Source organism: Sphaeroforma arctica, assembly GCF_001186125.1.
Source record: "Sphaeroforma arctica JP610 unplaced genomic scaffold supercont1.168, whole genome shotgun sequence".
Taxonomy (NCBI): Eukaryota; class Ichthyosporea; order Ichthyophonida; genus Sphaeroforma; species Sphaeroforma arctica.
Window position 1 is genome coordinate 64,941 of NW_014040390.1, and position 14,450 is coordinate 79,390.

Genomic DNA, 14,450 nt, shown 5'->3' on the forward strand with positions numbered 1-14,450 from the left:
AAGACATAACTTGCCACTTATCAAGAATTACCGACTTAGCCTTCATCAGACTGGCACATCTGGTTGGCTGATCGGAGGATCAACTAGGTAACGTTTATAGTCCCTAGAAGCCTATATTCGGTCGAGCCATCTCGCTACCGAAGTATTCAGATATAAATAAAGTTGGAAAATAAAGATAGTTCTATTAATAGAACTAGATCAACTCTTATGTTTGGTATTTTACTGGGGCCTTTTAATGGCCTCGTCCAAATATCTGATATGTAAAATGGAAAGGTATTAAATAATAAAACTATTAAAAACTATTTAGGAAACTTAAGTTCCTCGTACTATTAAGAGTACGGTTATAATTTATGTACTGTTTAAGAGTACGTTTATAACACAGAGACTAATGTGGAGGCCCGGCCATTACAAAATGGGGTTCGGCAAAACGCAGTCCTTATTACCTCCTCGGGCTGTTTCGGGTGGTAAGAAGGAGAGTTAGTTTCTTGATTTTGAACAGGGTTTTCGTGATCGTGAACCTGTTTTGAACCGGGATTTTGAAATCCTGGATGCGGATGATGTGGTTCCTTCACCGTCGGCTGAACATGAGAATGCTAGTATTCTTATTAAACCGCGAGAACATGTCCTGGCGGATACCCGTATGTTAGATAGTTTGGAACAGTATGCCTTAGATCTTGGGCAGTTGTGTGAGGACCTGCCCCCTATCTCGCCGCGGGTGGATTTACAAGAGGTCCCTTTAGGGACGGGGGATCTGGTTTATGGTGCTAGTTTGGACCCGGATGTGGTCCAGGACATGTCGGATGTGACTCCTCGTTTGCATGTTCGTCCAGTTGTGCAATCCACACAGATTGAGTATGTGATTAGTCACCACCCGTCGACGGACAACCCGTTGTATACACATCGTCCAGGTAAGGGTGTTCAGGAGCAGGTGGTAAGTAATGTGCTTCCTACGATTGTGGATTTGGATACGGGTTTGGCACGTATAGAACGTTTTAATTTAACATCTGCAGGTCAGTTAGTCTCGGCCCAGACGGGTTTACAGGTTGTATGGATCTATCACTGTGGATATAGTCATTTGTTGGCGGATCGGCTCCGCATGCTCCTTCAAACCAAATGTGGCTAGAATAAACCAAGGACATTGACACCCTCGACCATTATAGCCGCAAATGAAGAATGTATTCAAGTGATAACCACAACTGCTTGGGCGTAAGATGGGCCTTTTTCAGCAACCGAAACGTGCTTCGGATATCGAACAGCAAGCTGATACGGTCCTTCTGGTTTTATCAGAGGACCAGTATGGTTTCAGGTATGTTCTTGCAGCGTAGGATGGTTTTTCGTTGCGTGCTTTTACTTCGTGTTTACGGCATGATGAGTTGACAACGGCTCGGGTGATACAATTTTGTGAAGAACATTTGCGCCCACATGCAGCTGTTGGTGAATATGTGATGGATGAGCAAAGTGCTCCTATTAGTGATAAATTTGCAGCATACGCAGTTAGTACGGGTAGTCGTATATATACAGTATCAGTGGGTGAACATGCAGGTAATGGGCGTATTGAAGTGTTTTTTTTTTTAGAACTATGCAGAATGATTGAAACGATCATTAGGTGCCGGGTTGCACCATAACTGGAGACATGAAGTACCTATCTTTACTGCTAATTATAATGCATCGCATTCTACGGTTATTGATATGGCTCCTTATACTCTTGATACGGGCCGGGTATATCCTCATCCGGTGGACCAGGAAGTTGAGCGTCTGTTGGATGCCGATGTTGGGGCGGTTGATCCTACGGTTCTTATTGGCCAGTTGCCTACTCAACGGGAGCAGGAAGCGGCGGAGCATATTGCGTATGCACGTCGGGCCCAAAAGCGCTCGGCGGATATCAACCGGGTCGATTGTCCAATATTTGCGATTGGTCGACAGGTGTTGTACACGCCTTTGGCAGACCAACACATCACATAAGTTAGAGATGGATGATGGTCCAGCGGTTGTTACTGCTTTGATGCTACCGCTTGTTCATTATTTACTTGATACTGGTTTGAACAAGGAATATCGGGTCCATGTCAAGAAACTCAAGGCTTATGTTCCACCCTTTGGACAGGAGGAGAAGATCCCTCGAGGTAATGTTTCTAAATCGGCTTTTGGGGATTATATGTTTTATGAATCCCCATATGCAGGTTTTATCGTCACGGGAACGCTAGGAGTTGGTTCACGCTTACCGTACCCATAAACCGGCCATCCGATTCCAGTATAGTCTCAATGGGACATACAGAAAATGTATTCGGGTTACCAACGCTCACCAGGATGTGCGCACGCATGAGTGGATGAGGAAGTGTTCAACATTTTGCAATGTAGAAATACGGCCTCCGGTCAATCTAAAATATTAAGATCAAATGAGCTAACACATTGGTTTTTATTTGTATTTGAAATAATTTAATACAAGTTCTTTTTCCAAAATTATCAAAGTGTTCTAAATTCACTTTGATGGCTCCAATAGCCTGAGTGTTTGGTATGACTCATTTACGTGGACCTATTTGAGACGATAGAAGATGTAGGATATTATAAACCAAATTTTATAATCTCTGAACTACTACTTACAGGTTTTGGTCTTCCCGCCAATCTCCAAAATCCAATAAGTCATTTTCTTTTTTTTAATAACTTTTCTTCAGATGGAATTTTATTTATATTAGCCGATGTATTAACTTGACTTACGTTTTTATGTCTATCTAAAAATTAGACATGTGGTCATGTACACTTAGTACTTCTAGTGAAAATTATTCAATAAAGAACGGCTAGAGGTACGTCCTGTGTGATTGAGGATATTAAGGCTCTTACCAAGTGGCAGTCACGATCATTCTTACACAAGCTAGGTTGAAGCACACGGGAGCTCAGTTGTCAGCGCAGTCGTTAGATAGAGAGTATTGTCCCGGGGATTAGTCGCGAATAGCCGCGTTGGCGAGTAGTTAGGTTTGCGATGGAATTAGTTAGGTTTGCTGTGATGAGCTGTGGTTTAGTGTTGTTCACTGGAGTGGTGAACTAAGTCCTGTTAGTTATTCCCACGCCTTGAAAGTCGTAGGACTTGGGGGTGGGGAGGGGGGTCGTAGTAGGGCGGACCTTAGTTGGATGTCCATCCGCATTGGGGATGGACGATGTATGATCGGCCCTGCCCTGTAGGACCATGACCGAACTGAGGTTTTTAGGTTGGACCCAACCACCACATGGGTGGGGTTGGATAGTTATATTGTAATAGTGGTTCAGGACAGATATATTAGATATAAATAGACATAGAAGTGCGACTGTCTTTGGAACTAGATCTCCGGGATACTACGTGTCTCGAGACAGTCGCTTAATTCCTGAGTAATAATGCTGACCACTACTACAGAGTGATGAAATTTCTACGCCTTTTTCAATGTTTTTTTATGTATTCTGTTTTCTTCTTCTTCTTCCTCGTCTATTTTTTTGTTTTTATAACAGTGTTTTTTTATAGCAAAACAAAATATAAAAATAAAAATGTGGTGTTTTATTCTAAAGAGGCTATGTTTGTTGCCCCCTTTTTTTGTTTGTTTGTTTTTATTTGATTGGTTTTGTAAAAAAACAAAAACAAAAAAAAACTGACGAGATAGACAAATTTATTTGTCCCTTGACCCTGGGGCCTGGGCCCTGTGGTCTGGGACCCAGGGACCCTGGCCGGCATGGCGGTCTGGCGGCCTGACTTGTCGTGGGTATATACTTCTTTTTAATGAAAAAAAAACAAAGTTCTTGTGGCCTCTCGGTGCACAGGAGTCAGGGCCTCGGGCTGTAAATAGCAGTGTAAATAGCTCTGTAGCGGTAGTGTAGCCCCCTGTACGCCCTGTAGGGCGGTGCAAATAGTAAATACATGTAATCTTGGTCGACTCAAAACACAATGTAACGGTGAACCTAGTTTTATTTCCTTGATAATTGAATAAACGTCTACCTTCTTGAATGAACTTCTTGAATGAACTAAACCACGTATTTATACTATCTCCGAAGGATTCCCTTAAGAATCCTGCCGCCAATCAAATCGTGTATCTACTCTATTTCGAGCCTACAAGTCCATTCAACATACATCGTCATCTGCCAACCTCCAGCTCATATTATCCCGCACTTCGGTTCACAAAGCACCAATCATACATGAACCTCCTATTCTTTCGAGCCTGCGCGGCCGTTCGCCAACAAACCGCACAATCTAACTTAGAACTTTTCAAACTTATTAGTTTTCACACTTATAAGTTATCGCGCACACTTAGAAGTTCTCACACTCTTATTAACGCCCAGGGACATTACCGAACAGTTCGGTACTTACAACACCAACATTATTTTAAATCGGAGGTAAACATGGTTGACATTACACCTCCCCAATGAACAAGACATTAATGTCGAGATCATTCATTCAACCATTTACTCAACTGCTTCTTTCACAAAATTGGATCCCTCGCAAACTGGAAGAACATCTGCAACTTGTTCCACCTTTTCTTATTGAAGTGATGCTTCATAGCCTAATCCAAAGTATCTTCTACCACGCCCTTACTCTCACCTCGCTTCGCCGCATCGAATATCGTATTTATATATATACTAAAAGCTGAATTCATGGCATATAACCAAGTCCTCCCCATCTTTGTTGATCGCATTACTGCCACCATTTCATCAAGTTCTGTAACACTAGCTTCCCCTTCACCAGTATAATTGTAGAGCCAGATCAAACAAGCTTCCCTCCTACGCATTCTAATACTGGCCTCATGCTTCGGATCCTCTAACCTCACCTTAATCTGATCCACATGTATTAACTTAACCTTCCCATTAATTATGACCTTGTACATCCCTTGTAAGTGCTCCCTCATAACAATCGTGCCTCTCACTAAATAAGTTTTTGCCAACGTACTATTCTTTGACCTACCAGTATACCAAACCAACTGCCCCGGCTGCCAATTTGGTGCCTCTTTTCTATTCTTGTCTGCCGTCTTTGCCTGCGCCTCCTTCACCACTTCATCTATCCCTCACAGCAGCTTCACTCAGAAGCTCAGAACCTATCATCTTTAACAACTTCGCTTGAATTACTCTATCAACCTGCCCCGTATAATGCCGGCCCGTAACATGATAGTATGGGCTGATACCCGTGGCCGAATTCACTGCCGCATTGTACGCCAACATAACTGGATATATATATGCTGGCCATAAGGTTTCCTCCCCAACCGGAAAGCTCTTAGCAAGCCAATCCACAATCGTACGCAAGACCCTCTCTGCCCTACCATTGCGTAATGATATTCTGCACCTCTCTCTGCCCAGAAACGTTTCATATCTGCTGAAGCAAACGGACCACCCTCATCCATCACTACCTTCTTAGGTGTACCCCAAGGCAGCACTTGATATTGAACAAACTCTTATACCCCCTTTGGTATTCTTCTCCTCCAACGTGTATGGCCGACACCACACCATCCTCGAAAAATGATCTATAGCCACAACTATACCTTCGAAACCATGAACTGTCCTTGGCAAGGTCAAATGATCCATACCTATACACACTGCAACCCCTTTCGGCCTCTCAGGCTGCACTAACAACCCTGTAGTCCCACGAAGCCCCTCAACTTGTTGACACGCAACACAACTCTTCAAAACCTTCACAACCTACGAACGCAACACTTCATCTCCATACTTAACCTTCAGAAACTCCCATATCCTATCTGCCCCAGCATGCGCTAAAGTCTAATGTACCAGCGTAATATCGTACTCTTGCAAAGGCTGAACAAGTTCTGAACATACACTTATACCAATACACTTAAGCTGTTCGCTAGCCATTACATCCGGTTCCCACATCTTAGTAATACCTCTCTCCATCACTGCAGTAACCTGCTGATGCAATAAACCCACACGAGCCTTGAAGTCGGCACTGACCTTCTCATCAAGACTCTCCTCTAACACTCGCAGCTTCTCTTTAACCACCGCCAGCCGGACCCTCCTGTCTTCCACACTCTTGCAGACTTTATCAAATGATAAATCAACACCTTCATCAATCTCTGGCAGACCCATTTTTGCACATGCAGCGAACTTAACACCCTCTACCGACACAGGCACCATAATAGGATCAAACCACCACGGTATACGACTAATTCCATCCGCAACTTTGTTTTTTTGGTCCTTCCAGGTACCGTAGATCCATATTAAACGATCGTACATACAGAACATTCCTGTACCGTCTCTTAGCCACTGGATCCGACATGAACTCTACCTGCTGAACAACACTAATTAAAGGCTGATGATCCATCTCTACTATAAGCATCTCGTACGATCTCCTAATCAAACCCGCGAACTTCAAAAACCCATATGCTAGCGCTATCAATTCTCTATCTGTCAGAGACAAATTAGCATGGAAATCTATCTTGGAACTCACAAAGCCCACAGGAAGCCATTCTCCATCTCTTCTCACACATAAACAAGCACCTATACCCGAATCCGACGCATCTGTCTGCAACCTAAGTTGCTCCTCTCGTCTGGGTTCTACCAAGACTGTCTTCGCCTGAAAAATCTTCCGAGCCGACTGAAAAGCCTTCTCCTGTTCAGGATCCCACTGGAACCGTACCTTCTTCTTAGTCAAATCACTAATCGGAGCCAATACATTTGAGAAATTCGGAACGTATCTCGCCCACCATCCAAAACACTGATACCACGACCTGACTTCGGCCTTGGTTTTGGGCCTGGGCATATCTAATAACGCCTGAAGTTTTACTTCACTTATCATCGAACCCTTATCTGTAACTTCTCGACCCATCACGACTACAGGATCTTCTCGATATGCGAAATTACATTTTGACAGCCGCAACTGTTTCCCTTTTGCTTCAAAGCGCCTGATCATCTCCACAATACCATCCCAATGCTCAGCTGGATCATCCGAACCTAACGCGGTATCATCAATGTACGTCTTAATTCCTTTAATTCTTCCAATGTCTCATCCATTAATTGTTGGAACACAAATGATGCTTCCTTCAAACCAAACGGCATCCCAATAAATTGGAATCTCTCTCCCCAGGTCGTCAAAAATGCAGGAACCCCTCGACTACCAGGCTCTATCATTAACTGCCCCAAACCATTTCCAGCATCCGCATTAGTTCTCCACTTGCGTCCCTTAACTGTTGCCAGAAATTGTTCTTCTGTTGGTATCGGATATGTACCCGAATTTAGCTGGTAATTCGTACGCATAAAATTTATGCACATCTTCCAATCCTTGGGTTCATCATAACTGGGATTACTACCCGGCACTTTAGATACAAGTTTCGGCACTGTAAGCCAATCCGTATCTTGCACCCTCTCTATCAACCCAGCTTCAAGCAATAGTTGCACCTTCTTCGTCATCACTTCTATAAGTCGCACATCCTTCTCCGCATATACTTGTCTCAAAGGCGCCCCTCCTTCTTTGATCTGAAGCTTAAGCATCCGATCCTTCACAAACTTCGGTTTCTTGTCATTGTACGCCACCCTCCTAATAGCCGCCACCCTCCTAATAGCCGCCACCCTCCTAATAGCCGCCACCCTCCTAATAGCCGCCACCCTCCTAATAGCCGCCACCCTCCTAATAGCCGCCACCAACTCTGCCAATTCTTCTATATACTTCCCCAGTTCTTCAGCCAACAGTTCCAAGTAACTCGTATCGAACATTAGATAATCATCCTCACCCCCGGATCCATCACTTTCATAACCTGAATCATAACCCCCATCATCTTGCATATTATCAAATGGTGTTACCTGTTCTGCTCGCTGATATAATAACGGCGCCGCTACATGCTGAATATAATCTAACACCGGCTCAGATGCCTCTTTGTTCAGCCAGGTCTTAAAGTCTGATGGCTTCTCTCTTACCACCTCAACCAGAAACAGTGTATACTTAGTCACCCCTTGCCTAGTGAGTACTGTCCCAGTTAATCCATACCCATTCAATTCACGTCTACCTAACAACATACCCGCATTGTGTGGAATCCAATCCATAACCTACATATCCAACTTAACCCTCCTTCCTTAGGCAAAACAACCTCAACATCTCGCACCTTGTATTTCACATAAAGTGGAGCACCAAATCCCGTAACCCACTCTCCATACAAATCATACTGAGCAACCAGCCCCAGACTCTCTGCCAAACCCTTAGAAATCATAGACATATCGGCGCCTTGATCAACAAACATATCAACATAACACTGTTCACTCTCCACATAACTATAGATCAACGGTTGGCCTGGTCCTTTATAACTAGCCGCCACCGCATGTCACAATTCAGGTGTCCCATTTGCACTCATACGCACCTCCCCAGACGCTGCTGCCGATACATTACCCCCGGATCGTGTTGTAGGACAGAATCTCGCAGTATGACCTCTTTTGGTACACGTATGACATACCACGTCTTTCAACACGGGACACTCTTTCACATAGTGACCATCCTGCTTGCAAAACAAGCATGCCCCTCTCAGACCTGTCATCGCTGAAACCCTGGACTCATGTCTAGCTGCAGCTGCTTGCAACTGTCCTGCTCTCGCAGCTACCCTCGCCTGATGTCTCCGGCCCGCTTGTTCCCCCTCTTCTTGACGCGCTAACCCTCCTGCCTCAAACATTCTCAGAACCATGTTCTTCTCCGATTTGCGACTCGCAAATAAGGCTTTCAACCTTAAACATCGCTCAGTCAATCCTTTTAAACCCTCCATCACTACGTCCTTAGAGCTCACATCATTTGCCAATTTAAGTAGCATATCCACATAGTCATCATCCCTCAGCATAGGAACCATCCAGCGTGCCCCATGCTGATTCGCGCTCTTAGCATTCCTACAAATCACCTTGCACAAAGCATCATACTCACGCCGTTTCTGCCTAGCCTCTATATTCAACTTAGCTGCTGCCCTTGGTTTGTCTGATACATCAGCCTTCTTCCCTACTGTAGCAACCTTCACTGCAGGCACTCCTTTCTTCTTCTTAGCATCCTCGTCCTCACTGTCACTACTTTCGCTATTATCCCTGCTATCACTGACCGTAGCGACTTCCTCCTCAGTCTCATTTTCGCTCTATTCGTCCTCAGAAGGCACCCCAGTAAATGGATCCCGTTCTGGGAGCACTTTCTTTGCTTCAGCCTTCGCCGCAACATGCCGAGCACCATAGTAATAAATCGCACGAAGATGCTCAATAACCTTTTCAGGATTAGATCCCCACCCTCCTATTGACTTGGCAAAATCCGCCAGGGTTCCACTCACTTCAAATGGGTCCTTAAACGCTGGATACAAAGCTGCAGCCGCGATGTACAGATCCTTCGACTCAATAACAGTCTGCTAATATAGCCCTCCAGTTCCGATTTCGTCTCCGGTGTAACCTCCTTTTAAAGTGCCATCGCTGGGCGGGACCCTCCTTTCTTCGCCTCGAGCTCATAAGCCTTGGTACCCCTGACGTAATCCTATAAGTGTCGTCATCGGCTCCCCTCTCACATATCTTCAGAGAGGTTGCCCAGTCCCAGCTGCATTATCCTTTTCGTAAATCATTTTCTACTATCGTTTATTTGTAATATTGATCGACTCAAAACACAATGTAACGGTGAATTTAGTTTTATTTCCTTGGTAGTTGAATAAACGTCTACCTTAGCAGAATGAACTTCTTGAATGAACTAAACCACGTATTTGTACTATCTCCGAAAGATTCCCTTGAGAATCCTGCCGCCAATCAAATCGTGTATCTACTCTATTTCGAGCCTACAAGTCCATTCGACATACATCGTCATCTGCCAACCTCCAGCTCATATTACCCCGCACTTCGGTTCACAAAGCACCAATCATACATGAACCTCCTATTCTTTCGAGCCTGCGCGGCCGTTCGCCAACAAACCGCACAATCTAACTTAGAACTTTTCAAACTTATTAGTTTTCACACTTATAAGTTATCGCGCACACTTAGAAGTTCTCCCACTCTTATTAACGCCCAGGAACATTACCGAACAGTTCGGTACTTACAACACCAACATTATTTTAAATCGGAGGTAAACATGGTTGACATTACATACATAGTTGTTAGGGTGTTATATAGTTTTTAAGGTGTCGCTATTATAAAAATAGAGTCGGTGCCGGGTGCCACTGTTGTCTGATGTCTCACTGGTCTGTGGGCATTGGGCACCGGCCGCTAAGCTCATTACGTTATGGGGCCCTGGGGGCACGGGTAAACGCGTATTATTGACACTTAGATGTTTAGACCCGCAAGCACCTGTGAGCAAACAAGGACCGTATATGGAATAAAAGTTGAGCGTAAACGTATATTTATTCGAAATATAAAAGTTTTAACGGAAAACGGCTTGAGGTTAGGCTGCCTGGGGGTGACCGGGCTGAGAAAAAACTGAAGCCTAAAGAATAAAGAGTAAAGTCCTGAACCTGAAATGTACATAAACAATAGAAAACAGCAAATACTACCATATTTGGATTCCAGTTACCCGACAAAAGTTGTTTACCTCACCGCATCATGACATTTTCACTCTCCAAAAGGCAAAATAATTGGGGGAGGGACTACTCTCTCTCTCTCTACTTCTAAATTGAGAGTAGAGAGTAGAGTCGGTACTCAGTAGTGAGTAGAGTGTAGACTAAGTAGAGAGAGAGAGAGGAGAAAGTCACAAAGCAAACAGAGAGTGCCAGTCAGCCAGCAGCAGGAGTCCAGAGAGAGTCTTTCTCGCGAGAGAGGAGAGACTGAGTACTCAGTACATAGAGCGGCCAAGTGTAAATCGCGAAAGCCGATCCGACATTGAGAGTTTTGTGGAAACTTTATTGTTCTTGAAATATGACTATGTGTTATGACTATATGCACATGATGATGATTCAAGATGGGCGATGCACAAGTTGGCAGTCGGCAGTTGGCACATATATATATACATAGTCATAAATATATTATAGTATTAAATTATATATACAATCTATACACATATATGATACACATGATCGTGATTTAGACACAAATACAAACTCGCCACATTAAAAAATCGAATTGAAAGTGATTTAGCACTATGTCGGACCCTTTCGCCCAATTCAATCCCTTGCCTCAGAAGCAAACGACATCAGAAACAGTTCCACAACAGCAGTCGCAGCAACAGTCGCAACCCACACCTATGCAGGGTCATAGTTCTGCGCAGAATATTACGATGCACGGAAACTCGTTTCAGCAGACAAATGCACTTCCTCAGTTTAATTCATATCAGCAAGGACTGCCTGTAATAGGTGACACAAGTGGACCAGGATCGCAACAATCAATGAATCCGAATTTGGGCGTTTACACCCCACAACAGGTTATGTACAATGCTCAGCCGCCGCAAATGGGTGGACTGATGCCTGTGCAGCCCATGAGTCGACCCCGTTTCAATACATATAGTGTTGCACCCGGCACGCAGCAGGGGCCTCCGACAATTTCATTCCAAAATATGTCGTTAACACCTCAAATGAATCAGCAGCAGCCGAATTATGACGAACCGCAGGTATCTCAACCGATGAGGTTCAGATCGCATGCTGTGAGTGTCAGCGACACGAATGATGAAAACTCTGTGAGCGCACCTTTTACATTCGCCCAGCCTGTGGTGGAAACAAAGGATAGTTTAGATCCTTTCGATATGTTTGATCCTGTACCTCGTGCGCGTGGTAAAACTGTCGGGGCGAGCTCGGCTTATGTTCCACCGGAACACTCGTTCGGTCAACCGCAGCAGAACAATCAGGGAAAGCCTCAATCCGGTACAGTAGATCCTTTCGATCTGTTTTTGGCTGTGAATGCCGAGTCTCGGTCGCAGACCAAAGATGTACCACTGGAGTCTAACGCCAAGGACGTTGCCTTAGAGGTGAAGCCGGATATCAAGGTCGAATCTGAACCCGACAACAATGACAAGAGTGAGAAGTCAGAATTAAAGGAAGCTACTAACACAGAGGAAACTAAAGGCGAGATGGATGTGAAGGTGCTGAGGAAAAAACTTTTCTTCTACCCGGGTCATAGAGGATATATCGTTGAGGGCATCAAACACAGGAGGGCGCTGGGAGGCAAGTATTCGGTAAAGCCTCTGCGCGCGGCCGCAATTAAAATAAGTGCTGATAAAGATGGTGTTATCATCATGTCGCAGGAGGGAAAAAGCATCCTACACCGCTTCGCGTGGGAAAAAATCAAAGAGTTGCATCACGTACACACAGATAAGATCGATACTCCGCTCAACAAGCGAACGCGTAAAAACTTCATCGCATTGCAATTGATAGACGGATCCGTCTTTGTGATAAATTCCAAGCAGACACCCGAGATTCGCGCTTTGTTCGACGAGGCCAACCCTAAAATGCCGAAAGATAAGGCGACATAGTGTTAGTGTAGTGTTCGTCGTGCAGTGCGTTTTTAGCACTCGAGTCAATGGTTATGTCGAGTGAGACCAAATACCATCAGAGTGTGCTATCAGTGTGTGTACTCTTTTTGTAGTGGTAATAAATAATACGGATGATGTTACATAAATATTTTACAGCATGAGACTACGAAGTACTCGAGAAAAACAGACTCCATAAGCACAAAAAGCATTTGAAACATTCTGCCAAATCTCTGAATAGGCATACGATAACTTGGCACTTCCTGATACGAGGGATATTACCAAGGTGTTGTCTTGTCACCCATTAGATTGCTATCAATAAGGTAAACACATCACTTAGAGTTTCATCAATCACGACAGTGTCCACCTCGTCGAACGAAGTCTCTCTGGACGCAAAATTCGGTTTTATTTATATATCTGCAGCCATCGACATCGATATGATTGTCGATTCCGTTCCTTTAGTCGCCAACACTGAAGTCAATGATATTGCAACGGTGTGGCTTTCCATCGTGCTTGCTGTTACTAACTTGCTTCATCCATAGCCCTAGGTGTCGACTGTGTATTCTGGAGTGATAATCAAATCAGCCGTCAGCTCTTGTAGCTCAGCCTCACTGTAGATGATATCTTTGTATACAGTACCATCCTCCAGATCCTCTATTTCTAACCAAATCGCTCGGTCTGGGTATCTAATGCTAAGATTATCCTCGAAGATTGTTGAATCATCTATAACTAGCTTCCCAGCAAAAGAACTAATACAATCTATAATCGATGCGCCTTTAGCGCACGTATTGTTGTAGTACTCGCCAGACACAGTCATAGTACCAGTACTGAATATACGATTGAGAGCTATGAGAGCCCTGTCGCCATCTGCCACGTTATTCTGATACTTCCCATCGATGCTTACATTCCCTTTAATGAACTCGATGCGCAGTGCTGAGCCCCGCGAACCCCTGAAACGAGATAAGTGCGGATAAGTGAAAGAAACAGTTGCGAAGCCAATCATTTCTCAGCTTAGCATTGACGTTTAAATTTCAATAGGCACGAACAATGTTTGCACACAGAGTACGGCTCACGAGTTTGGTACATGTTGATATGATTGGCGCATGAACATACTTGTAGACGGACATAATCTACAAATATACAAAATCAGGATTCACATCAATATGTACACAAACAGGAACAAATATGTATGATCCTTATTCGACTTCATGATAGAATAAAAGACAACGTATAGCAACTACCATCAATAAATAATTGCATATGAATATGCGTGAATAAATAAATTGAGAAATGTGGATTTCGTAGGTGTAGATATGTGTAAAGGTGAGCAATCGTTCCTTGTTTCAATGCAAATAACACCCATGGTTAACAGAGTATGCAAACGAATATCCAAGTAAACAATACACACAAAACAGTAGTTTAAACAGATACGCAAATATCAGTTCCTAACAAGTCCAGATACAAAGAGATAGAATTGGATTCTAAGGTGAGCTCGCGAAGCAAACAGAAACTATGAGACTTAAAACATTACTTTCAGGAATAGAAAACAGAAAATGATTCATAAATATTCGTACATACACATGTAGTGAAATTGGAATAAATATGCGTGCATTGATATATATAGATAGATATATATACATATATATATATATATATATATATAGATAGATAGATATAGATATATATATAGATATATACATATATATATATACATACATATATATATATATATTATATACATATATATATGTATATTTATATACATACACACACACACACACACATATATATATATACAAACACAGACACAGACATATATATACGATATATAAATATGTATATAATTATATACGCATATAGGAATAAAAATATATACGCATATACACATATACGCATATCGCATACATGTATATATATGTATATATATATATATAAGCATATAACAAAATAACAATATATAACAATATACAACAGATTTGCATCAATATGAATATATATGTATATTTATATCAATATAAATATTAATGTTAATGCACAAACACACAAAAACATACATACATACATACATATATATATATATATAACATATATATATATATATATATAT

General features: G+C 42.9%; 3 protein-coding genes across 3 annotated transcripts; 2 read left to right on the forward strand and 1 right to left on the reverse strand.

The window, feature by feature from the left end:
• Positions 1-640: 640 nt before the first annotated feature.
• SARC_03335 (hypothetical protein) lies at positions 641-1,019 on the forward strand (the record flags this gene model as incomplete). Its single annotated transcript, XM_014302866.1, has 2 exons — positions 641-931; positions 1,011-1,019. 2 exons carry the CDS (start codon positions 641-643, stop codon positions 1,017-1,019), a joined length of 300 nt encoding a protein of 99 aa, XP_014158341.1.
• A 9,868-nt stretch (positions 1,020-10,887) lies between these two features.
• SARC_03336 (hypothetical protein) lies at positions 10,888-12,500 on the forward strand. Its single transcript, XM_014302867.1, has one exon. The coding sequence runs from the start codon at positions 11,024-11,026 to the stop codon at positions 12,344-12,346; it is 1,323 nt and encodes a 440-aa protein (XP_014158342.1). The 5' UTR covers positions 10,888-11,023; the 3' UTR covers positions 12,347-12,500.
• A 186-nt stretch (positions 12,501-12,686) lies between these two features.
• On the reverse strand, positions 12,687-13,346 carry SARC_03337 (hypothetical protein; the record flags this gene model as incomplete). The annotated part of the gene is made up of 1 exon (XM_014302868.1): positions 12,687-13,346. The coding sequence occupies one exon, from the start codon at positions 13,344-13,346 to the stop codon at positions 12,888-12,890; it is 459 nt and encodes a 152-aa protein (XP_014158343.1). The 3' UTR covers positions 12,687-12,887.
• Positions 13,347-14,450: the final 1,104 nt, after the last annotated feature.

Bases quoted from the DNA above. Each gene is read 5' to 3' on its own strand.
- SARC_03336 (XM_014302867.1), top strand. From the start codon at position 11,024: ATGTCGGACCCTTTCGCCCAATTCAATCCCTTGCCTCAGAAGCAAACG.